The following is a 25,351-nucleotide window of genomic DNA, read 5'->3' as shown; positions in this document are numbered from 1 at the left end:
TGGGTGAAGCATCGGAGGTGAAGGGAGAGACTGCGGGTCCTGAGCTTTGTGGTCACACTGCAGGCCCCCTGCCAGGCGAGGCTTGTCCTCGAGCCATCCCCTGGCCCCACCCGGTGGTGCGTCGGATTCCTGGGTGCTTCGGCCCGCGCTGCTTACTGCTCCTTTTGCTGCAGAATTGAGCGCTGTTTGGCCCCGGCCACCCAGGCGAGGCTGTGTTCCCATGGGCATGGCGCCCGGGGTGCGGTCACTCCCTGACCTCGGGTGGTTTCTGGCCGTGCTGCCTCGAAGGGACGCCCCGCACACCTGGCTCGCGCCCGCGCCCGCACCCACGAGCCTCCCTGCAGAGCGGCCGGGCGCCGGCCTTTCCCCTGCCCGGGCCTCCGTGCCGCGGCCGGCTCGCACGGCCTGTGTAGATAGTCGAGGGGCTTTTTTGGCGAGTGTGACTGTTAGTATTTAGAAACCTGCCTGATTGGTGTCGTCTAGCTGGCCGCGGACACGCTCCATCCTCACCCCGCGCCTCTGGAGGCCGACGCCCCTGGGGGCCCCGCCCGAGGAGCGCGGGTTCCGATCTGCTGGGCTTCCCCGCCGGCCCTGTCCGTGCGGGCCACAGGTGCCTGCGTCACGAGAAGCCTTTTTAACAGTGGGAGCCGGTGGGTGGGAAGACGGGGTGCAGGGCACTGTCGCCTGGCCTCGCCCAGAGCGCCCCGCATTTTCCCAGCGGGGCTAGCGCCCTGGCAGCTCCCGTCGCCTGGAGGGGCAGGTGCACGCGCGCTCTGCAGACTCGGGAGCCCGTGGAGAGCCGGCCCCGCCGCGGTGTTCGTTCAGGCCCCGCTCGTGCGGCTCTTCCTGGGGGCACAGGCCCAGAGAACATTCCCGCGCAGGGCCCTTGCCGCCTCCTTCCCGAGCCGTCGTCAGAAAAGCAGACTCCGCAGCCGGGAGGCAGGGGCCGGGGCTGGTAAACACCACGTTATTGGTGTTCAGATATTAGGTGCTTGCTTTTCATAATATCCTCAGGGAGCCAGGGAAGATTTGATATTTTCTGAGATTGCTGTAAAATGCGAGTTATTGCTGGAACTATGGCCCAATTATTCTGCACTTATTTTACTTAGACTTTAGTAATTGGAAAAAGATGAGATGTCAGGACTTTGTATTTTCTTGATTGTATTACCAAAGTCCTCTCTTTAATCATCCCCTTCGCGCCTGGCATTCATCATGGCTCCAGGCTCTGGGACAAGCACCTAATGGGGGGTCCCCGACTTGAAGGAAAGGAGCCTCCGTCTCCGCCCCGGGGGGCTGGCCGGGCGTCGCTGCTCCTGCACGTGGCACTGTTCTCCAGCCAGCCAGGGTCACGCGGACGGTCAGGCGCAATCGGGGGCGTCTCACCCTCGCCCTCAGCTGTGTCCTCTCGGCCTCCTGCCTGTCGGCCTCTGTTGAGCAGCCGACTTGGTGCCCTTGAGCGTGATACGGTCCCGGCCTCCTCAGCCCCGTCTCGGCACACGTCCCCGTGAGCGCCAGACCTGCCGTGGGGTTCTCCAGCTGGCGAGGGCCAGCCTCTGGGGAGAGGGGGAGCCCCCTGCAGGTGGTTCAGCTGGGGAACGGGCGGGGGGAGCTGGGGAGGAGCAGACCCCGGGAAAGGGTGTGCAGGGTCACGGGTGCCCTTGGCAAACCGCTGCTGTCGAGGGCCAGAGCTGGGTGGAGCGTGATGCTAGCAACTGCGTCCCTTCAGCACGGCCGTTGCCCGAGCTGCTTACCTTCAGGTTTGTTCCGGTTAATTTATGGGGCTCACTGCCCCACAATGCGGCGGAAGAGGCTCAGGCTCTTGGGGAGTTTGCTAACGACTGTCGTCTTTTTGTTGACAGAGGAATTGCGGAAGTTGAGTTGGTCGGGAATCCCCAAGCCGGTTCGTCCGATGACCTGGAAGCTGCTCTCAGTAAGTGACTCTGGGCCCCTTGGCGTCGCGGGCTCCCCGGGGCGCCCGACCCACCCCCCAGCCCGCACCCGGGTGGGCCTTTGCCCGGTGGAGGCCGGAGACACGGCCCATCGCCCTTCCTGTGCTTGGAGCTTGGTTTACAAGGCTGGGGGGGGGGGGGGCGGGGGCGGAAATGCTCCCTTTTCTTTGTTTTTGTTACTAAAAGCAAATCTTTGTAATATTTTCAAACTGTGATATAGAAGGATTCCGGCACAGAACATTTCAACTCCGAGGAATCAATAGCAAGACATATATCTGACCGCGGGTTTTAAGAAATGGTGACAAGGAACGAGCTTGGGTCCGGGCCCACTTCAGAGCGGCCTGTTTCTGTGGCCGAGGGGGTGGCCCCGGCCGGCCGCGTCCCCGGGACCCCGGAGCGGGCTGGGTGGGCGCTGGGCCTGGGCTGGTGGTGCGGAGCTGGCGCTGCTGAGGTGTCAGCTGGCCATCGACAGTCTCCTCTGCCTTTTTAATGATTTCTGGAGCTCAGTCAATAGGGAGCTCGGAGCATTTACTCTAAATTGGGTCTGACTTTCAGTATTTAAAAGACTTCTTGCTAATGAGTCTTAATAAATTTGCAGCTTAGTGCCTCGTAATCCAGAATGCAGATGCGGCTCTGAGCGGTGAATATTTATTGATCAAATATTCTCATGCAATTAAAATTAGACCTGCCGCAATCGCTTGTATTTTTGTTTGGGGTTTTTAATTTTAAATGTTTATAACCAGTTTTGCTGGTGTCCTCCGAGATAGGGTGCAAGTTTTTGGGGGTGGCTTGTGGGATGCTTGGGCGATTACGCCCCAGCCCTCTGCTGAGTTCTGCGTTCCTGAACGGCCCCGGGGCCTCGCTTTGTCCTGCTGTTTCTCCCTTTGTTCTCAGTCCCTGCAGGTCGTGGCGCCGAGACCCCGGATGAGGGGGTGACAGATGGCCCGTTGGCCTTCCATGGAGTAAATGAATGTGTCCATGTGTGTCCTTCTGGGGGTCTCCGAGCAGGGGAGTAGGGTGGGGTCTTTTGTCTCTCACACACGGCCAGTGCCTGCACAGCGGCCTCCACTGTCTCTCTGACAGAGGTTTTGGGGAGCACTGTGCAGGGTGCTCGTCACGCAGCCCTGCTTCAGCACATGTTTCTCACGCCTCCCTCAGGCGCCTCGCTCGAAGTATCTTGGGGGAAGTGGGGGAGAAGGGCCAGCAGGTGCTCAGGGCGAGGGTGCAGAGAACGGGCCTCCCCACGGGGCTGCCCCTCAGCTCGTCTCTGCGGTGGGTGCTCAGCCCTGCTTTATTCCCAGTCCCTGGGGGCTTCTGCAGAGCCTGACACCTGGCCCCACAAAGCCAGTCAGCGTCTCGGGGTACTGGCCCTCAGCGTTTCTGCAGGTCAGCGAGCGCCTACCCTGGCTGAGCAGCAGGGCCGCGGGCGCTCCCGGCACCCCCTCCCAGGGGCTTCCAGGGCGGGGGACCCCCTGGGGGCGGCACATGGGGCCTGGGCCAGGTCCTGGTGGGCTCATCGAGGGCGGGGTGGGGCAGGGTGTCCCAGCCACTCCTTCCAGGCCGCGGCCGAGGCTGGGGCGCAGGGGCCAGAGGACCTCCTGGGCCAGCGAGCGGAGGCAGCGTGAGGACCCTCCTCTCCCACCGGCCGCGCCCCGCCAACTGGCTGAGTGGGAAGCGCCCCTTGACGAGCAGAGACGAGACTGGCTCTCGTCGTTCCGGAGCCACAGCTACTCTGTCTAGAACGTGTCGTTGAGCCTCCTCGTGCCGCTTCGCAGTTCATTCCCAAGCGGGCGTGGCAGGAAGGGTTTAAAATTAGTGCTGTAGAGAATCACATTTCTGGCTCTTTTGTAAGTGACTATTGCAGACACTTTGAACTACGCTAACTAAACACCCGCGTTTGCGACGGCGCCTGGGATGGTTGGAAATGACGCGCAGCTCGGCGTCGTGCGGCCGCTCCCAGCACGGGGGGCGCGCGGGTGCGGGGCGGGGGCCCCTCGATGCCTGCGTCCCGGGACGGCTTCCGCGTCGGTGTGTGCGTGCGTTGTTTTACATTTATGATTGGTGTTTTTGTAGCATGCTAATACAGCAATTAAGGTTTCTGTAGTTCTGTCATTTAAAATTCATCGCACACTCGAATCTATTTCATTTGCATAATTTCTAGTCTTGCTTAATTATCGAAAGGCCTCGACTCGCGTCTGTGTGTTTTCCTTCGGGGACGGGCGTGTCAGGAGTCCGTGTGGGCTTTTCCTCGCCTGTGCGCCCGTCCTCACACGCTTGCCTTCTGGGATTACCGCTTCGGCACGTTGCATCAAAATTTGGGGACAGGGAGAATTTCTGGGTCCTTGTCCCCCAGCACCCTGTAAACGGCCCGCAGTCTTCCTGGCTTCCCTCCGTGGGGCCCACTGCCCTGGTTGAAGGCCGCTCTCCCTGGGCTGCTGCCCTGCGCCTCTGCCCCCCAGGGGCCAGGCTGTTGCGGGACGCCCCCTGTGGTGGTGTGACCTTCCTCAGGGCGCCGCCATTCCCCTGCTGGCCCCCGAGGTTCCGAGGGTCCCGAGCGCGGAGGGGCCCAGGCAGAGGCCCAGGGGCTCAGGAGAGGCCGAGGGGTTGTGTGCGCGAGCGAGGGGCGAGGCCAGCCCTGCTCGGTGGGGAGGGCCGGCGGGCCCCGGGGTGCTCGGCTGCCTTAGGTGCGCTGCTGCTTCCCACGCCAGGGGTGCCCTGTGGACGGCGCGTTCTCCGGGCCAGTGCGGCAGTGGCCTCACCTTGCTTGGCGAAGGGATGAGCCTCACGGGACTCCCGCTTTTCACGGAGACACCCCACTTGTGAAGGTGTGCCGGCTGCCTCGCCTGGGCGACCGGGAAATAGCACTGAGAACCTGGGACCGTCCCCATGCCCTTTGGGCTCACGGATCACTGCCGAGCGTGCGCGCGCCTCAAGAAAACCAGTGGTGCTCAGGCCGCGCGCTCAGAACCCTGCGCAGGGCGGTGGCGGCGCGGCTGGGCGGGCGGGAGGGAGGCTCTTGGTGCCGCGGCCGAGCCTGGACTGTGAGGGCGGCTGGCCGGTGTGCGCAGGCGCGAGTGCGGGGCCTCGTGGGGAGGTGTGGGGCGGCTGTGCGGAGGGCGTGGGCCGGCGTCACTCTGGGTGCAGATCAGAAGTTGCGTCTCGCAGGGCCCCTGCCCTCAGGGTGTGCAGGGAAGCTGGTTGATGGGGAGCGGAAGGCGCAGATGGGCCGTGCTCCCGCGCCCAGGGAGCACTCTCCCTCGGAAGGGTCTGGACACAGTGATCCCAGCACCCTGTGGGTCCTGCTGGGCGGGAGCGTGGGTGGCAGGGCTGGCTCCCTGGGTGGACGCAGATGGGCTGTGCGTGGACGTCGTGTGTGATGGTGGGAGCCACCACCCCACGCAGCCCCGGGGTGGCCCCCGCACTCTAGCCCGCGTGCCAGCAGCCGGCCAAGGAGGTGCTCCCTGGTGAGATCGGGATGGGACCGCGTTTGCTGGGTCACAGCCGGGGTGTGGGGGGGATGGAGGCCCCGTGGCCAGCCGGCCCGTCAGGGGAGCCAGCCTGCTGTGGGTGCGCACACGCTCCTCGGTCTGTGCCCATTGAAAAGCAGCTCCAACAGCGTGAGCGTATGTGGAGTCACGTGTGAGTCGCCTGCAGCACAGCAGATGCTGGTGGAGGTGCCAGGAACGCGCGGGAACGTCTGTGCCTTGCAGGCACACAGCCCCTCCCCTGGCATCCCTGCGTGGCCACGGGTGGCCCCCCGCCCTGCCGTCCACATGATCCTGGTGCCCCGCACAGCAGAGGGTTGGGTGGGCCTTAGGCCTGTGTGGGGCTGGCGGGCTGTGGCCTGGGGTGGGCGGTCCCACCACTGCTGGCCGAGGGTGAGAATGGGGTGGGGTGGCGGGGGCGTGGGCGAGGGGGGCACAGGAGGTCTGCCGCGGCCCCAGGTGCCCTGGACAGCAGGCCGCCCCGCAGGCGTGTTCATCACTCACTTGCGCACGCCTGAACTCACCCAGCAGGCGTGGGGTGCCTGCCGTGCGGAAGCCTTGAGCCAGAGCCCCCTGAGCACTGACTGACCGGTCCGGCTTCGGGCCACTGAGAGGTGTCCTGGGAGGAGGCCCCCTGGGGTGAGGAGGGGCGGCCAGGTAGGACAAACCAGGGAGACAGTGGCGGGAAGTATGAAAGAACGGCCTTTGTTAGCTGGAATTCGGGACAATTTAAGCCCTGACGTTGGAGCCGTGGCAGCTCGGGGCTCCCGTCTCCCGAGCTCGTGGCCCTCACCAGTAGGCCAGGCGGCCCGACTGAGAAGTGGCAGGAGATTTGGACACTTCGCCAGGGAGGAGCCAGGGGGACAGGCCGCGCAGCAGCAGGAGCCCTGGGGGTGGAGTCACAGAGGGGCTGACCGGGCAGCTGCCGGGACCTGGCCACGCTTCCGCCCACCTCCTGTGCCTGAGCTGGTGCCCGTGGTATCATCCCTGGGAACGGACCTGCCGAGATTGGCCCCCTGGGCTGCGTTGTGACCGAGACTGCTCCTGGTGTGCACCCTGGGAAGCCAGAGCACGGCGAGCTCTGGGCCAGAAGGCCCTTGACCAGCTGTGTCCGTGTAGCCCCAGCTGGAACCCCCAGAGCCTCGCGCTCGACTGGCCAAGGAGCCGCTCTACCGCTGGGTTCTGCTCAGAGGAGCAGGGGCTGCGTGTGGGGCAGCGGCGCGGGGGCCTCGCTGCTGTGGCCAGGGAGTGCGGGTGCCCTGCAGTGAGTGGCCCGTCCCCAGGGAGCTCTGGGGTGGGGCGAGGCCCCGTCCCCTGGGCTCAGCGGTGCATGGCTGTCGGCCCTGCCCCGTCTTGGGCCGTGTACGTGGACAGGCCTGCGTGTTTGATCCGGGACTTCAGTGACGTCGATTTAGAAAGCACTGGCCTCTGAGTGCCTCTCGGCCCCGGCGCCCGCCCTCTCTGCCGCCGTGTCCGCCTTCCGAATCAGGACTGGCGCAGCCCCAAGCCCCGGAGCCGTGGGAGAGAGGCGGGCATCCGCCTAGGAGCGTGTGTGCGCACACACGGGCCCCGTGCACACACGTGTCTGCTGCTGTGTGCCTGGAACACACGCCCACACGTGTGGTGGTTTGTGCTGGAGTTGACACCCGTTAGATTCTGCTCCCACATGGTGCGCGGGGCCCGTGCAGGGCCGTGGGGGCGGGGGCGAGCGCGCTCTCCCGTCCTGTGTCCGAGGAGCGAGATCCGTTGGCGGCTGCGGGAGCGGGTGCCCCGCGCGGTCAGGCTGCAGGGTCTGGGAGCAGCCTGCCCCTCGTCCCTGGTGATGTGGTGCCCCCCTCCCCACCCCCGCGGGGGTCGCAGCACGGCCGGCCCTGTGAGGCCTGGAGCTTCTGTTGCAGACACCCAGCAGTGCTGCCGCTGACCGCGTCGACCCTGTTCTTCCTCCCCAGGGCTACCTCCCCGCCAACGCCGAGCGCAGGCCGGCCACCCTGCAGCGGAAGCAAAGGGAGTACTTCACGTTCGTCGAGCGCTACTACGGCTCTCGCGATGATGAGGCGCACCGGGACACGTACCGACAGGTGGGCGCCTGCCTCCGTCACCTGGCTGCGCCTTGGCGCGGGCTCGGGGGCGGCTGTCTCCCCCGACACCTCCCTGATGGGTCACAGGTTTTAACTTTCTAATAAATGGAAAGTGTTGCAAAGCAGCAAGGCGAAGCGCTCCTCGGCGCGCTGTCTTCTCCCAGGCCCGCCTCCCGGGGCGAAGCTGCAGCCTCGACAGCTCCCGGGGCTCCGCCTCCCGGGGCAGCTCCCGAGGAGGGTGGCGGGCTGGCCCTGCCGCCTGGCCCACTCTGCGCCCACAGCCCGGGCGCTTGGCAGTCGGGGTGCGTCCTGAGAGTGCTCCTCTGCGCCCCTTGATTTGGGGGACATAGTTCAGCCCGCAGCCCAAGAGCCGAAGGCGCAGTGGGCGTCGTGTGCTGTGTAGCTGACTGTGGGGTGGTGTGATCGCACTTCTGGAGTCTGCCGGCCGGGCGAGCGTGACGGGAGGGGCCCTCCGGGCTGACCCACAGCTCCGGCGCCCAGAACTCGCCGCTGGGACAGCCCCGCGAGCTCAGACCCCGGCATCTCTGTGACGTGGACACTGGGGCCGCCGCGTTCCTGGAGCTGGCGCCTGGCTGTCAGGGGCCGCGGCGGGCTGGGGGCCCTCCTGGGAGCCCTGCCTCAGGTGAAGGGGTTGGCCTGCCCCAGGTGCGGGGCCGCCGCCGCCCTTGTGGGCTTGCTGCAGAGCCGTTAAACAGCCCGGAGAAGAGCCTTGTCTCTGATGGATAATCTGAGGCTTTTGAGCTCCGTGGATCCCCACACCACGCCCTCAAGGTGGACCCGGTGCCCCGCCGGTGCCCACGGAGCCTGCCCTGTGCCCGTGGCCGCCCTGCAGTGCCCGGCCGCCTGCCAGTGTGCCCGGTTCACGCCCCACGTCACTCGTTTCAGGAAATGGGTGGAGTTGGGCTTGTTTCGACCATGTTTTTGCTGTATTTTCCCTCACAGGAAAGGCTTCTGCAGGGGAACGTTGGCATCTCTCACAGGATTTACTAGGCTGTATTCTGCTGTGAATTTCTTGAGGGAAAGTTAATTAAAAACGGGCTGCATACATCTTTATTCAGTTACCGTGATAGGTAATAAAAAGCCTCCACGTGATCACGAATCCCCAGCGTCTCCACGTGGGTAGAGCGGAGCGCGGCCGTACGGCAGGCTGTGCCCGTGGCAGGCCTGGCTCTGCCGGCGGCCCTGGGCCTCCTTGCCGCCTGCCGCAGGGAGTGGCCCTGGGGCCCATTGCTGGCCCCCTGGGACCCTTGGGGGGCCGTGGCCTGCTTCCCCTCCCCCTTTGTGCCCGTTCATCTGATCTTTAAGCATCATTACGCCTTTGCTGACAACGCGGGGGAGCCGGGCGGCGTTACAGGCCCATGTGGTGTGTCGCCCTCTAAGGCGCTCTGCAGCACTCGGGCCTCCCTGGTCACCCAGGCCCACTCGGGGGTGGCCTGGGCAGGGCTGGGAGCTGCTCACGATGGGCCGCCTCAGGACACATGAGCCGGCAGGTGTGGCCGAGGTGCCACCGCCCTCTCCGCTTGGCAACACACAGGCTGGAGTGCTGGTGGCAGGAGCTTAGGGGAACCTGGGAGTGTAGCAGCCGCCCCCTGAGTCTGGCGCCATGTGTGACGGCTCCGGGCTATTCAGCCACCACCTCACTTGATCTTCCCCTTAAGTGCCCCACGAAGGGTGGCGGGCTTCGAGCCCAGGGTCTCACCTGGCCCCACCTACCCAGGTCCCGGCACTGTGGGGCCTTGCCAGGCGGAGTCCTGGGCCCCTGGGTACCAGGTGCAAGGATGGGGGAGGGATGTGGACCGCCCCCCACTTCTGGGCACTAAGGTCTGCGTGTCTTCCTGAGCCGGTTTGGGCTATTTGCTGGTACACATGGGTGGGGGTGGCGCTGGCCACGGGCACTGCTCACGGGGAGCCCTGGGTGCCTGCATGGCCACTTGCTGACCCCCAAGTGTGGCCCTTTGCGGCGTGGGGCTTTATTGAGACTTGTGCCAGACAGGAGGCCCAGTGGGGAGCCGCCCACGCCAGCAGAGATCTTTAAAGGCTTCCTCTGAAAAGCGCCAGGTTCTCCGAGGACGTGGCGGGAAAGACGGGGCCTGGTTCCGAGAAGCAGCTGTCACAGCAAGAACTTGTACATATTGACGTGCTGGAATTGCTGCCGTGTCAGAGGCTGGGAATCAATGTTTACTAATTGCTATGGATTACGTTACTAAATAGCTGAGGGCCTGCTGCGGGCCTCGTTGCCCGGCAACCGCGCTGCCCGTCTCCGAGGGCTGGGCGCTGGTCCCCCAGCCTGTGCGGCCCACGCCCCGCCTCTCTCTGGGGAGAGCAGGGCCTGGCCAGAGGAACTCCGTGGCCATTGTTAAGTGTCCCCGTTTTAGTCACCAGGCCGTATAATGCTTGTCACCTTGTAACCGGACGTGTCTTTCTCCCCACCCCAGATCCACATAGACATCCCTCGGATGAGTCCCGAAGCATTAATTCTTCAACCCAAAGTGACGGAGGTAAGAGCTGGCACGGGAAATTCCCGCAGAGGGCCTGCCTCTGTCAGCGCCCGGACGCCTGCCGGCCTGGCAGGACAGTTGGTGTGGCGGGGCTGCCCTGGGGATGTAACCGCCCACAGGAGCCGCTGATGGCTCTGAAACTGTTTGTGTGTGATACTGACGCCCAAGACAGTGTAGGTAACGTGTGTGTGTGTGTGTGTGTGTGTGTGTGTGTGTTGCTTCTGTGCACCAGCCCACCCCGCATTAGGGCGAGAGGTGGTGGATGTGCTGTGTTCTCCCCACCCAGCCTCTTCCTGGGACTCGGTGCTCGGGATGCCCGGTGACCTCCGCGCGCGCCCCCTGGCAGAGCCGTGTCCTTCCTCGTTCGGCGGGTGCCTGCGCTCTTGTTTTCCATCATTCCCTAAGGTTCGGCGGGGCTGGCGTCTCCTTGCGTGCTGCTTGCTACTTCAACCCCCGCTTTGACATTTGGGCGCCTGGTGGCGCTTTGCCGCCAGGAAGGGTTGCCTGGTACCCAAGGGTGGGTGCCCTCCTGGGCGCCAGTGGAGTGGCTTAGTTGGGCCTGAGCCTGCCCACTTTAAGGTATGTCAGGAGTCCAGCAAAATGGTGGAAGACTGAAGAGGCCAGGCCCACCTCTTCCACACACGCGCTGTGGAACCCTCGCGGAGGCGGTCCTGGAGGGCGCTGGAGGAGCACCGTTTGCCCAAGGAAAGGCGACTGGGAAGAGGGTGGGGCGTTGCGATGTGATTCCGCTCAGAACACACTGGGACGGTGCAGCCGAGCCGGGGCAGCTGCAAGGGTGGCGCCAGGTCTTGTTGGTGACTGCAGGGCTCGGGCCCACACTGGGGTCTTAGAACCTGGGGCTGCCTTACAGGGCGGCTGCCCCCAACTGGCATGGGAAACAGGCCCTCCTCGGGGACGACCCCACGCTGGCAGAGGAGGCCACGTCCACACTGTGTGGTCGCCAGGAGACACCTGCGCAGGGTGCTCGAGGCCGCCCCACAGGCCCCGCGGCTACCGGTGTGACGCTCACCACGGCGGCCACCAATGGGCTGGGCCTGCGGCGCCCGGTGGAGGTGGCAGGTCCTGCGGCCTCCTGTAGCGGCTACTCCACACAAGAGCCGCGGTGTTAGGTGAAACACCTGTCCGGCCCTTCCCTTCTGCCCCCACCCCGGGGCCCTTGCCTGGATAACCTTCCCCTTTGTGCTTGCACCTCGGGCAGGACTCAGGGCCCTGGGCCCTGGCAGCCAGCGCTTGCGCCTCGGGCAGGCCCAGTCAGGGGAACCACCGGGAGCGGACCCTAGCCACGTGTGCCCCAGGGGCACCCCTCGGCCACAAGCCTGGAGTCAGGATTGGGAGGGGCCTAGGGGAGCCTGTCTTCCACAAATGACGCTGAGACAGCGATCACGGGGCGCTCGCCGTCCAGGGACGGGGCCAATAGGACAGACGCCCTCTGTGGGCTCTCACCCATGCAGGCGCAGGAACAGCAACTGGGGAAACAGAGTTCTTAAGGCCGTGGGTGGTGTCCAGCTCGCCTCAGGTAGTGTCCACAGCATCCCGAAGTCCTAAGCACAAGGCTACTCATCCAGGATGGCGCTGTCCCCTCAACAAGAGCCTGTAGTGCTTCACAGCCGGCAAGCAGCGGGCCAGGGTCCAACCTCAGAAGGTCGGCATGGACAGTGCCGCACGCTGGACCGGCAGTGGAGGCAGCAGCACCAGGAGGCGGCGCTGGATGGTTTGCAACCCTCAGGGGTGGCTGGACGGTGCTGGTCAGCCATCAGCAGGCAGGGCAGCACTGGCTGGTAGCTCCGGTCACCAGGAGGCAGCAGTGTCAGAAACACCGTGTTGCCAGCTCCTTGTGAGCCACTGGCCCACACGAACAGCAGACACTCCTGAGCCCCCGGCCGGGCCTCAGTGCTCCTTTCAGGCAGCGGCAGAGCCGCCCAAGGGCGGTGCCCCGGCCTCTGTGAGGCTTTCTGTAAAGTTTGTCAGCGCCTCTCCCGTCTTTGAGTCGGTTGCGGCCTGGCCCGGCCCGGAACCGCATCCGAGAGCCGAGCTGGCGCTGCACCACCTTATCTCCTCCGCAAGGCCCACCCGCAATTCCGATTGGACTGTTTCGGGCCTACGCTGGACCATTTACCAATCAGCTCATGGCTCGCACCGCATTGTCCCTTCTAGGATCCCTGCACCAAGTCCAGGGGCCTCTCCAGGGCCTGCAGCTGGAGGAGGCGGTGCCGGAGCTGGCCAGGTGGGGCCCATGCTCCTCCCCGCAGACCTGACCCAGGCCTTCCTGGCCTGGGGCGCGGCAGGGCCACCATTGCTGCCCACCACCACAGCCGGCGCTGCTGCTGCCTGAGCCCTCGGGCCCCGCTGGAGGGCGTAGAATGCCACCCCCCCATGCCTGCTCTGCCTGCAGGCAGCTCGTGGGCCTGGGGCTGGGCATCGAGGGCGGAGGGTCCCCGTGCAACACCAACAGGCCCGAGAAACACCTGCTCCTCCTCCTACGCCTCAGTCAGAGCTGCAGCCTGCCCACAGCTGAGCCAGCAGCTCCCAGTTCATTCTGCTCCCGCCTGCACCCCTGGGGGACACTACTGGCCCAGATCCTACACACTGGAGCTGGACCATGGCTGCCGGGTCAGTGCTAGTCTGGGGTTCTCGGGGAGGATGGGCCCTGACCCTGCAGAGGGGTTGACCCTGGTCCCTTCTGCAGAAGCGCCTGCAGCTGTGGCGTCTTGGACGCTCATCCTCCTTAGCACACACAGCCTCCCGACCCCTGCTGCTGGTTCCTACCCTCCACCTGCCCCAGCCCCGCTCCCCGAACAGGTGCAGCGGCCTCAGCCTGGCAGCCGTACACCCCGGGGTCCTGGGCACACAGCCCAGGCTACAGCCTGCAACCTGCCATCTTCGTGGAAGGCCAGCACACGGCGTGAGGGGGAGGGGCTGTTTAGCTGAACCCACGAGAATGAACATGAAGACACAGAGGATCGTGCAGATGGCCCAGAAGCCCTCTGGGAAATCTGAATCCACCAGGACTAGGGAACTCACTGAGCAAGGGTTTAAAGCGACAGTCCTAACTACTCTGGTGGAAATGAGAAAAACAGTCGGGGAACAAGGGTAGGCAAAATACGAGAACGCGTCCTCGAGAGCGTGGACGTAAAGAATTCGAGAACTGAGCTGAGAAGCCCAATGGAAGGGCTCAGCGTCGGCTCGCAGCTGCTGGGGTCGATGCTTTGTTTAAAAAATAATACCTCAGCGCCTCTCCAGCCTGGGCCGGGAACCTGGAGGCCGCAGAGAGCCCCAGGGAGGGGCAGGTCCCACAGGCCCCGTGGCCTCCGCCTGTCCAGTGAACAGGGGGCTGAAGAAAGTGGGGGGAGAACGGCATCCGTGACCCTTCACTCCTGCCGGGGCACAGGAGGCTGCGACCGCCGGGTGTCCCGGGTGTCCCGGGTGGCGTGTTATGGGGCAGGAGGAGGGGCGCCCACACTCCGAACCTGCCTGCTCTAAATGGCTTTCAACAGAAGGGAACACCACGCGCCCCAGGCCGCTCACGCTGGCGCCACACCCGCAGCGGCCTCCAACGGCAAAAGGAGCCCTGGGAAGCCAGGAGAAAATTAAGTGGGGAGATGGGTGCACCCCGAGAGCAGCGGGAGCTGGCGGGCCTGGGAGGTGAGGTGGGATCGCCGGAGCAGGAGGCTGGCGTGGGGCGGGCGCAGCGGGGCTCTGTTGTCTGCTCAAGAAAATCACGCGTTGAGGCGCGGCCCGAGCCTGGCTCATGAACAACGTGACACCAGGGTTCTCGGAGGGTCCCGCTCCCTCGGCCGCCCCCGGGGCTCCCCGTCCACAGCGGTCTTGTTTCCCTCCGGCCCTGAAGCCTCCTCTGGTCTCCGAGGAGGGCGCATCCTGTGTGGGTGCGGGTCCCCCGCAGCCCCTTCTCTGGGAGGCTTCCCCCGTCTCACCTGTCCCCCGGGGCGCGGGCCTTGCTGTCTGCTGTCCGCGCCTCCAGCCTCTCTCTGACCGGCTCCGTTTCGAGGTGCTTGGGCCTGGCGAGCCCTCCAGCGTGGCTAGCACTGGGCACATCACAGCCTCCTGCGCCCTCAGGGAGCCGCCCTCCAGACGCTGGTCTGCGGGGGTGCCGTGGCCTCACGCACCCAGCGGCCGTGCGCCCCTTGCCAGGCAGCCCCCCACCCCCCTTGTCCCCCATCTGCCCCGTCATGGGGTTCTCGCCACTCACCTTCTGGAAGGTCTGGTCTTGCCTTCTTTGTCCCTTATCCGGGTCTCCCCCTCACACCGTACCCGAGACTGCCCTGTGAGGTGACCGTTGGGCGGACGCCCCCCCTCAGGGCCGGTGGACGTGGCCTTCGTCCATCTTCCCAGCCTGTGGCTCTGACCCGACTTGGCTGTGCCGGGAACTGGCCTCTTTCTGCCACCTGGCTGTTTCCAGGAGCCGGACCCCCGCGTTTAGCCCATTTCAACGCCTGGAGTGAAGCCTTAGAAGCAGAGCCAGTCTTGGTTGTATTTCTGCTGTGGCCGTGAAGCGCGGCCTTCGCCATGGACTGCTGCTGCTGCTGAGCTGCTGGCTCTGCGCCGCGGCTGCTGCTGTGACTGGCTGGGCGTCTGCGCCTCGTTGTGCAGGAAGCGTGTTTAGAAGCCGCTGGGATTATCAGAGCGCAAGGACGGAGAGATCGCAGGACGACGGGGCAGGGGGAGCCCCGCTGTCCTCCTGTGTCTGGAAACGAGATGCTGCAGGTGGCGGGTTGGAGCCAGGAGCCCGGAGCCGCGCCTGCCTGTGTCTTCTGCTTGGCCGCTCCCCGCAGCCTGAGTTCCTGGGCCATTTGGGTCCAGAGGTGGCCCGGCCCGTGGTTGGTATGGGTTGGGGCGCCCGTGGCCTCCCGTGGGCTTGACCCTGTGGGTGCGCCTCCTGCGCAGCTTCTCCCCAGCCCTGTGCTCTCCCGGGGGCAGGGCCTGCCCAGGCCCATCCCAGGCAGCCTGGCCCTTGGGCAGTGGCAGCAGGGCCGGTGGGGTTAGCCTGAGAGGCTGCTTTGGCTGCCGGCAGGCGCAGCCATGTTGTGTGTCTGGGGCCGTGAAGGGGCTCAGAGGTGCCCGCAGTGGGCAGTGAGGCCAGTCATGGTGTCCGTCACACCTCACCTGTGGGGGGGCTCTCACCTTGTGCTCTGAGGCAGCTGCCTGCTCCCCGCACCACACATGTGTCCACAGTGGGGACCCTGCACCACGTCTTTGAGGCTGTCTGTGGGCTGCTGGCGCCGCACTGCTTCCTGCCCCGGGGCTGGCGCGTCTGTGAGGGGCCAGTGCCCAGCCTGGGCTTCTCGGGAGGAAGGGCTCCGTGCCACACAGTCTGCCCGTGCGCTGGCTGCTCATGCACAGCGAGGCCTGCTGCTGTCCACCACCCTTGCCACCTGCCAGCCTCTCCCAGGGACCCCCATGCGTAGCAGGCCCCCTCGTCCACCGGCACGTCGGGGTGCGGTGGCCACCCGCTCAGGCTGGGGAGCGCGTCCGTCAGCCGAGGACCTCGTGTCCCTCTGCGGTCAGCCTCTGTCCCTCTGCTCCCCTGCCCGGCCGCTCTGCTCTGGCCTGCCTCTGCTCGTGGTCTGTAGGACTTGACACGTGTGCGCTCGTGGGGTCACAGACGTGCGCGCCTCTGACGTGTGTCCCTGGGCCCGCTGCTCCGTGGCTGCATCGTGCACGCAGCGTCACCCGCCCTCCAGCTGGCAGACGCAGCCATACGGTTTGGGGCTGTCACAAAATAAGTTAGCTTTGCGCCCTCATGTCAGACTCTAGTGCGGGCATCCGTGCCCCCTCTGGTCAGGGCCCTGCAGCGGGCCGGGTCGGGGTAAGGTTGCGCCTGAGCTGCTGCTCCCTGGCGCTGCCGCCGCCGGCTGAGCTGAGAGTGGCTGGCCCACGTCCTGCTACACTTGGTGCCACCTTTCTGCCGTAGCTTGCTTTTGTGGGTGTGCGGGGGCACCTCCTGAGTTGCTTTCCTTGCTGGCCAAGGATGCAGGCGTCTCCTCACTCGCCCGAGCAGGTCTTCTGCACGCCCTGTGTGGCCCTGGCTCCTGCCTCGCGCCGTGCCTGGCAGAGACCAAGCGTGCACTCCCGGGTCCCGGTGGCCGAGCGACTCCCCTTGCCCCCCGCCCCACCCGTCCGTCTCTGGGGGCCTGAGACCCCAGGGCCTTCGGTCTTACTGAAGCGAGCGGCTGACGTTGTTGACGGAGAGTCCACGTCACAGCTTTCCGGGCCTCACCCTTTTCCTCCCGTCCAGTGTCGGGCCCTCGGTCGAGGCCCTGGGAAGGGACGGTTGTGCCCGCAGGGCCTGCGGCCCCCAGGAGGACGTGCGGGCGGAGCCGGCCTCGTCCCGGTAAGTTCATCATCTCCCGGGCGACTGTGCCACCTGCCCCTGGGGATCAGCTTCTGAGAGCAGTTTCACAAATGAGGGGAAGAAGATGCTTTTCCAGTTACCCGCGGAGAAGCGACGCTCATTACGTGGACGTGGAAGACGACGGGACGTGCCAGCTTATACCGCGCGTCATTTATGCACGGCGGCGGCTGGCTGCTGAGCGCCGGGGCCCTGGGATGGGCGTGATGTGCAGGCCGGTCACGGGGGAGCACAGACCTGCCCACGCCGGCCGCCTCCCTGCCAGTGGGCGTGTAGCTGGCCCCCCAAGTGCGGCCCGTCTGGGGAGAGGTGCGGGGGAGGGCGAAGGCCCTTCTGTGGGAGCGAGGCCGGCTGCTGTCCACCAGAGACCCCGCTGAGTCGCGTGGGCTTTCACCCTTGCACGGCTGCGCCTTCTGTCCGTGAGAGCTGCTCCTGGAGAGTCAGCAGGCTTGGGCTTGGTGTGGGCACGCCGCGGGCCACGTGGGAGGTGGCCCCTGGAGGGGCCTGGCTGTGGGCTGCAGACCCTGCTAAGCGATGTGTCCCTTGTTGGCGGAGGTCGCTGTGTTCGGGCCTCCCGGCCATTTGTTGACCTCGCATGAAATGCTTTTGCGCACAGTCAGGCCCGCACACGGCACAGACAAGGCAGGAAACTGAGCTGGATCGGCGGGCAGCCTGGGCCGGCCTGCGGCCCCTCGCGCTCAGCCCGGCTGAGGTGGTGGCGGCTGTTTTCGTCACTGCTGTGGACACAGAAGGGTCTGCAGAAGGGACTCTCGGCTGTGACCCTGCCCTCGCCCCTGAGGAGGGGACCCTTGGGACGGCAGCGGAGCCCCCACCCAGGGCCCCAGGGATGGCCGCGGCGGGTGCCCTGAGCTGAGGCTGGCGGGTGCCGGCGCTGACCCTCAGTGGCTCTCCCGGTGCCCTGGCTGGGGCCCGCAGCCTCGGTGATGAGCAGCGTTCTCACCTGGGACGCAGCACGGCCAGGCACGCGCTCGCTCCCAGCTCCCCCCCCGGACGTGTTTCCCTCTCAGACAGGTGCCCCGGGCCCTGGCCGGTGGGAACCAGGGAGCCGGCTCTGGGGTGCCACCAGGCTGAGACCAGCAGACGGCCGAGGCTGGGGCCTAGGACACCCAGGGGCGGTGCGCCTGCAGGTGCCGGGACAGGAAGGGCTGGTGCTCGCCTGACACACAGCGCGGAGCAGAGGACAGTGGGGGTGGGGGCCTGGCAGACGGGTCCAGCCTGACCCTCCACGCGGCTGTTCCAGCAGGACCCGGCAGGGCCCGGCTGGGTGGGACAGACAGGACGACCTTTCAGGCCGTGTGCGGGTGGCTTCCGGCTGCAGGCTCGGCGTGGTGGAAGGGGAGGCGTCTCTCAGGAGATGGGGCCGCGGGACGCTTGGGAGGGCGTTCCGGGAGAGAGGGTCAGTGCAAAGGCCCTGAGCTGGACGAGGGGTGGGCGTGGGGGCAGCTCAGGCCGAGTCTGCATTTGTTTCTTGTGTCCTGGGGTGGCGGGGTGGATGGTGGATGGGTCTGTGGCTGCCCGCGCTGTCCCTGGCCTGTGGTGGGCGTGTGCAGGGATGCTGGCCAGTGCCTGGTGGGGCCAGGATGGGCTGGAGGCAGTGGAGTGGGCTGTCTGGAGGCTGCCCCGGCGGCACAGGCGTCGCTGTTCCTTGCAGACTCCGTGGCTGCGCGATGCCCGGGCCAGCCTCTGGGACGGCGCCGCTGCCCGTCAGCTGGCAGCCTGGCTGGAAGCCGTCTGTTTTATTCCTGAGCTACCTGCCCCTTTATTTACATGTTTTTGGGATTAAAGTCTTAAAAATACCACATTCAGGCTATTTGGAGAGATTAAGTGGAGTTAAATCTAAACACCCTGCCTGGCCGGCAGCTCTCCGTGCTGGTGGGTGATCCGCACTCTGAGCCGAGCCGCATCTGCGGCTGTGTGTGGGCGCTGAGCAGAGCCCTGCCCAGCGGCCGGCCGAGGCGCCAGGGCCCAGAGGCAGTTACGAGGCTGTCCCCGTGGAAGTGTGAGCTCGGGTGTGGGTGGGGGAGCCGACCCGCCCCTCCACACCTGTCCCACGTGGTTAGGTGGCTCTGCCGGGGCTGCCGTCCAATCCCTGCCTGCGCCCTGGCAGCTGGGTGTCCTGGCCCGCAGGCCTTCGTGCGGCCCCGGGCCTGGGGCCCATCGTGTGTCCGCTCGCGTCACCTGGCCCCAACACCTGTGTCCGCTCTGGAATAGACTGGCCCTGGCAGAGCCGGGCCTCTGGTCCTCGCCTTGGGACGGGCTGGCCGGCTGCCTTGGCCTGCTGCTGCCTCTCCGGGAAATGGGACGGTGATGCTCCTGCCCCAGAGTTTCTGGGAGGCGCAGGCGCATCAGCTGAGGGCGCTCGGGAGTGCCTGCGTGCGATGTTGGCTGCGGTTCTCACCCTTACTGGCAGTGCCCATGGGCCCAGGCAGGTCCAGCAGCAGGAGGTCACCCAGCGGCTCCGCCTTCCGTGGCCCCTGCCCTCCATGCCCCTCCCTGCTTTCCTGCACCCTCGGCATGTCTCTCCCGGCCCCTCTGCAGCCGGGGCCACGGCCAGAGCTGGCCAATCCCATCTCCGCCCCTTGCCTCGGCCCTGGGCCTCAGGTCCGGGACCGTGTAGCAGGCTGGGGGGGCCTGCGCTTTGGTCAGCACTTCACCCTGTTGGTGCAGAACCTGCCAGTCGTGCTACGTGTTGTTCGTGATGTCGTGCTGTGCTCACGGCTGGCGCCGTGCTGTTCCCTGCGCTGTGCTCTGTCTGCGTCAGCGCATCCTGCTGAGTCCCGCAACGTGAACTCCTCACCAGCCCATGTCAGGGGGTGACGCTGGCCGGCTCTTCCCCGGGCACGGCTCTTCTCTGAGCACAAGAGAGAGCAGGCTCCTTGCTCGTGCCGCTCCCATGCGCTGCAGGCCCTGCCTCTCCTGCTCTGACTGCAGCTCCCTGGCCCGACCGGGAGGCTCTGGGGGCGGCCGGGCCTCTGGGCTCCTGCTGCTGGTGCAGGGCCGCCCTCCTGCTGGTGCAGGGCAGCCGGCCCCGCGGCCTTGGTGGCCCGCCGGCTCCAGGACCTCCTGGGGTCCCTGAGGGGCCTTTCCTGTGGAGCCCTCTCCCTGTCTCTCCTCTGGGGCTGTGGGGGCCGCCCACTGTACTGGCTCGTCTCGCGCCGCCCCAGCCCCCTGCGGCCCCCTGCGGGCTATGCGTCCGTGCCGAGAGCGCGGCAGGGCCCCTTGTCGAGCCGTTCTGGTCTTTGGTCTTGTTTAAAAATTCAGTTCTCGCAGGAAAGCTATTGACTTAAAATGAAAATCGTGCGTGAAAACCTGCGTTTGAATGTATTTCGACAAATATTTACCGGGTGCCCCCTGGGTTACAGGTGCGTGCCGCGGTGCGCGGGGCGGCGTGGTGGCCGCGCAGGTCATTCGGAACAGCCGTGGAAGGTGTCCCCCGCGGGCCAGCTTCCCCGCCAGCTGGCTGTCGGCTCTGGGCCAAGAAACTCACCCATAGGCCCGGCCCATCCTCTGTAGCTTCGGGGTGTGTGGGGGCTCAGGCTGCCAGCTCAGTGATAGTTAGGGGTGTGGGATGGCCTGCTCGGGACAGATGGGGCTGTGCGAGGAGGCGTGTTTGGGGCCGACGTCACGCATCCTGGTTTGAGCCGCCACCATCCAGCCTGCAGTGCATTAGTGTGAGCGGGGGGACCGGAGACCCCGCTGCGGCGGCAGAGCCCCCGGCTCAGGCTGGAGCAGGTGCTGATGCCTCCCATGCGACGTGGTCAGGCTCTGTAGGGGCTGCGCCCAGCAGAAGGGACCAGAGGGGCTCTGGGTGGACCCCCCAAAAGGCCAGAATGGGGCCATGGTCTTTTGTTTCTTAACCCCCGCCCCAGCAGGGTCTTCATCGAGGGCCTGTTGCTTGAGGACCCATGACCGCTCGGCAGCCGCGGTGGCAGGTGGTAGGGGCAGCAGCGTGGGCAGCTCCCGGGAGGCTGCAGGGCGGGGCCCGGCTGGGAGGAAGGGCAGACAGAAGGGTCTGTGCCGTGCGCGCAGGGTGCTGACTGTGGGAGACGGGCTGGGCGCCTGGCAGTCGCGCGTGTGTTTGAGTGTGCGCCACGTGGGCCCGGGCGCAGGGCGGGCTTGTGCTCGGTGACACACCTCCCGTGAGTACTATGGGGGGCTGTGGGTGATGGCCCCACAGCCGCACGTGTTTTCGGAGCGAGGAGAGGCTGAGCGCTCCCGCGTTTCCGGCCTGGGCAGCTGCGGGCTCTGTGGTTTGTGCAGGCAGAGCGCGGAGCGGGTCTTCTGGACGCGATGGCTTTGGAGTGACGAACACGAAGTCTCGGTGCCGTCTGGGTGAATTCGGAGCATCCGTTCTCGCGCCACCTGCCCCGCCCCCTTCCATCCAAGTGTCCGCAATCCCTACTCCTCGGTCATCCTGGTGTATCGTCCTCCATCGCTGATGCCCGGGGCTTTGCCAGCCTGCCCAGCCCCTGAGCAGCCCGTGGACCGGGCCTGGGCAGCGGAGAGCCTCTTTTCCTGAGAGCCGGCTCGTGCGTCAGGGCTGAGCCCAGGGGTTGGTGAAACACGGCCTTTTGATCCAGTCAATAAAAAAAGTGAAGATATGTGGAACTTCATGGAAAAGACCAGGCAGCGCTTGGTGTGTGTGTCTGTGTTCTCGTGGCAGCGCCGGCGTGTGCTGCGTGCCTGCTCAGGGGCGCCTTCCCTGTGACGCGCTGGGTGTCTGTGGTCTGTCTCACCAGTGTTCCGTTTTCTTTCAGATTTTCGAAAGGATATTATTTATCTGGGCCATCCGTCACCCTGCCAGCGGGTACGTCCAGGGGATAAATGACCTTGTCACTCCTTTCTTTGTGGTCTTCATTTGCGAGCACATAGGTAAGCATTGCACGTGCCTTTCCTCACGAGGTAGACGCGGCCCTGGTGGCCTTGCCGTGGCACGGCGTGGTGCGAGCAGAGCTGGAGGCTGCTGTGGCGTGTGGCTGTGACCCTGGCCCCAGCCCAGCCTCCTCGTGGCCATGCCCATGCCGGCGGCTGGGCAGGCGAGGTCCCGGCTTAGCAGCGTCTCCCTCCCACCCCCGAGCGAAGCACAGTGTGCTGGGGAGGCAGCAGAGCCGAGGGGAGCCGGGGCGGAGCCACTGGGCGTGCGGCTCGCACTGAGGTCAAACCTTCTTTCACGCTGTTTGTGCTGCGCTCCCCGCCTTCCCCCCTGACGGGCTGGGGCGTCTCGGGCCTGCAGAGGCCCGCACTGTCCCTGGCGGGCGGGCGGGCGGGTCACCATGCTCTGTCTCTGGCGGGCACTGGCTTCCTTGCGTGGCGCTGCCCCAGTCGGCTGTGCCGTAGCTTCACGCGCTGTGAACACGCTTTACGCTCTTTAAGAATTCTAGCCAGGGGAGCTGCTTCTTGACTCGTCTGTGAGCACAAACTGGACATGAACAGAAGGCCCGATGGAGCCTCAGTTGCTCCATTTTTATTCAAAACTGATTTCAGTTTGTCTCCTGCGGGGCCGTCTGTGTTCACGGCTGGGTCCTCCCCACCCCCGGGCCTGGCTGCTGCCATCTGGGCGGCTTCTGGGCCGACCCCTGCGGTGCGGGCGGCCACTTGGCGAGTCTCCTGCAGCCGCTTGCGCTCGGTCTCGCAGTCTCAGGCGGCCCGCCCATCGCTAGGCAACTAACGAGAACGGCCGCGCGCCCTGTCAGCCTGAGCGGGGAGCCCGCTGAGCCTCGGGTTCTGCCTCTTCCTCCCTCATTTGACAGATAATGAAACTGCTCTTAATGACCCGAGAACAGTAGGACCTCTGTCAGCAGACCTCGGAGCTGTTAATTGAAAGAAGAAGTTCAACTGAGATGTGATTAGAGAATTGATATTCCATGTTAAATAGACCATTTAATTAATGTGGTAAATAAGTTTGTCTTAACTGCTTTACCACCAACGTACGTTGTAAGGACCCAAGCGATGCTTAACGCGTCCGCCTGCGTCACCAGCCAGCCAGGACGGAGGACACGGCCGTGGAGTAATTGTGCAGAAACAGTGGAGAAAGCAGCCTCTATCTTCTTCAAGTGGGGGCTCCGTGGGCCCCGGCAGGCCCTCCTGGCGCTCCTGCAGCCCCCCGCGCGTGCACATGCCCACCCCCACCCGACCACGCGTGCACACACAGGGAGACGCGTGCACTGTGGATGCACCCTGGGGCTCAGAAGCGTTGGTGTGAGTGGCCCCGCTGTGTTCTGGCTGTTGACCTTGTGATTAATAACCAGTGGTTGTCTTTGGTGCCTGGTTTCAGATGTGCGCATGGGCTGGGCGCTGAGTCCTTGCCTCCAGCTCGGGTGACCTTGGGCACGCGGGCGCCCCGTGTGTCTAGTCCGCCAGGCCGCTCCTGCTGTCTCGGCAGGCGTCTGCCCCCTGCCCACCTTCCCGACCCTCCCGTCCCCCTCCAGTGCATAGCGCTGGGGAGAGGAGCCGGCAGCGCGTCCGCGGGTGTTGCCGAGGGCTCCGGGCCTCCGTGGGCACAGGCCCGTGAGGGGCGGCCTGTTCTGCCTTCCGGGAGCTTGTGGTTGTCACGGAAGACAGGCTTTATACAAGTAATTAAGAATTGCAGTACATTAGATACTCATGTTATCAAGAGGACGCAGGGGCTTCGAGCACAGGCCAAGTGTGGGGTCGGGTGCTGGGGCCAGGCCCGGGGTCCACCGCAGCGCTCGAGGCCCCGGAGTGCAGGTGCACGGGGCCGCCCGCCCCCTGAGGGCCTCGTGGCTCCCGGGGGCCAAGCCTGTCTGCTCCTTGGGTTTTCGTGGCCTTTCTAGCTGAGCTCAGGAAGCAGCCCCCCTTACCTGCAGGTGAAGCAGCCCCGGGGTGTGGGGTTCCGGCGGGAACCCCGGGCGGTGGAGGGGAATCCTCTTACCCGCGTGTTGTCTTCCTGTCCTCCCGGGCATTTATGTCATGCATCAAATTCCGTTTCATGCTTTTTTTCCCGTTTAACCTTAGAACATCAGCTTTCCCCGACGTTAAGAAATCTTTGTGAAGATCGTTTCTACCTCCTGCACGTCATGTTCTGTTGAGATAATGCAGCATAATTCATGAAACCATGCCGCAGTGGCTTTTTCTAGCCCCCCCAAGGCACGTTGTAATTTTTAAGTAAAGCCTGTATCTCCAGCAGTGACTGTCATATTCCTTTCAAGAATGTTAAATTGGATTTAAAATTAAGAGCCATTAGTCTATCACCTTGAATCACACAATTTACGCAGACAATTCTATTTTGGTTTAATTCAATATTTTTAGCGTGTCAAGAAATAAAGACGCTCTCCCACCTCCTTGATGCTCTTTGGGGTGCACATGGTTCCGACCGGCCCAAAGGCTGGCTCGGGGTGGTTGCCCGACCGCGGGCCGGCGTCACAGGGAGGCGAGGGCTGGTTCAGGCCGGCTTCACGGTCAGCCGGTGTCAGCCCATATTGACCGGGTTTTCCCTGCCATTTTCTCTCCATCCCTCTGGAGAGCAGAGGTGGGAGGGCCTGGGGTAGAGAACGAGTTTAATAACGTCGTAGCGTGTTCTTCTGAATGCGAAGGACGTTGGCTTCTACATTCCTGTTTGTGAGTCAGAATCTCCCAGCACAGGCTGTTGTCGGCACGACCCCGGCGCGCAGAAGGCGTGTTAGGGCACAGTTGGGCCGTGTGGGGCACCGGAGTGGTAGCCAGAGTGGGACCAGCGAGGGGTGAGCCGCCTGCCCCCCCCCGCCAGGTGCAGGTGGCCGCAGCAGCGCGCTGGCCGGGCCCTGTGGTGCCGCGCTGCTCGCCTCTCCGCTGTCCCGGTGTCATTGGGTCCTGAGTGCCTGAGGCGAAGAAGAGCGGTCTGGCTTCTCGTCGAGTGACTGCAGTTCGCACGTCTGTCGTCTTAACCGTCCTTGCTTCCGTTTGCGTTTGCCACGCCGCACTTTGTCTTTTCCCTGTTACATAAACCGGGAACCTTCTGCGTGGCTCCAGCGCGGGTTCTCATCCAGCGGGGCCCTGGGGCCGCAGGAAGTTGCGCGCATTATGCAGGTGAAGCGTGGGGCGTCTGCGTAGGGGGCTACCCACGGCAGCCCCCTGAACGCGGGGCGTGGGGAGTGGCGGGCTCCCGGGTGCGGGAGCGTGTGGGCTGCGACCCTGGTGCAGTGTGGTGTGACGGTGCGGGCGCCATCCCTGCGTAGCCCGCCTCTCAGTGAACTCGCTCTTCTTTTGAACAACGTTTTGATGTTGAAGTAATTGATGATGATGGGCTCATTGTTAAAAAAATGGGGAAATTCAGTCAAGTGTGGCTCCATACCCCAAGAGCATCCTGGGAAATTCTGCTGATTTCCTTCTGGCCTTTTGTCTCTGCTCTTTTGGACGTGGTGGTAATTATGTTACGCAGGTACATTTTAATACCGCCTTGTGTTTAATAGCTCAGCCTTTTCCAAAACCATTGAACGTTTTGCAAGTGGCTTTTAAAACGTTTTGCAAGTGGCTTTTTCACAATAGCGCATCAGAAAGCTGGACGGAACAGCAAGGAGCGAGAGAGACTGAGCACGCGGAGAACTAGCCAGACGCTCTGCCCTTGACCCAGCGCCCACCCAGCAGCGGCAGTAGCGGCCACACTCGGGCGGAAATCATGCAGCGCTCCCTGGTCGCGGTGATGTTAGGTTAGTTACCACTGACAGAGGGAAATGTGAAGCAGTTGACAAGCATGTTGAGATTTTAGATCACAGCCCTAAATAAGGAAAGAAGAGATTACAGGCAAAATTAGAACCACAGCACACCAGAAGTCGTGGAATGCGGCTATGGCAGTGCCTGGAGGGAAATGCATCGTGTAAGCAATTTCAATTTCAGAAACCAGAAAAAGAAGAGCCAACTAAAGCCAAAAGAAGCATGAAAGAAATCAAGACTGGAGCAGAAATAAATGAAGTAG

General features: G+C 64.6%; 1 protein-coding gene across 1 annotated transcript in view; it reads left to right on the top strand.

Moving 5' to 3' along the window:
- The window catches only part of TBC1D22A (TBC1 domain family member 22A), a 97,526-nt gene that overhangs the window by 25,755 nt on the left and 46,420 nt on the right, over positions 1–25,351 (top strand). Inside the window, exons 5-8 of the mRNA XM_037513374.2 lie at positions 1,860–1,930; positions 7,384–7,512; positions 9,969–10,031; positions 21,198–21,312. Coding sequence (XP_037369271.1) covers positions 1,860–1,930; positions 7,384–7,512; positions 9,969–10,031; positions 21,198–21,312 — 378 coding nt within the window. The remainder of the gene's footprint in view (positions 1–1,859; positions 1,931–7,383; positions 7,513–9,968; positions 10,032–21,197; positions 21,313–25,351) is intronic.

The sequence above is a fragment of the Talpa occidentalis genome, unplaced genomic scaffold (genome assembly GCF_014898055.3).
Source record: "Talpa occidentalis isolate TD23 unplaced genomic scaffold, MPIMG_talOcc4v2.1 talOcc4.16, whole genome shotgun sequence".
NCBI lineage: Eukaryota > Metazoa > Chordata > Mammalia > Eulipotyphla > Talpidae > Talpa > Talpa occidentalis.
This window is presented reverse-complemented; position numbering and strand designations above follow the sequence as displayed.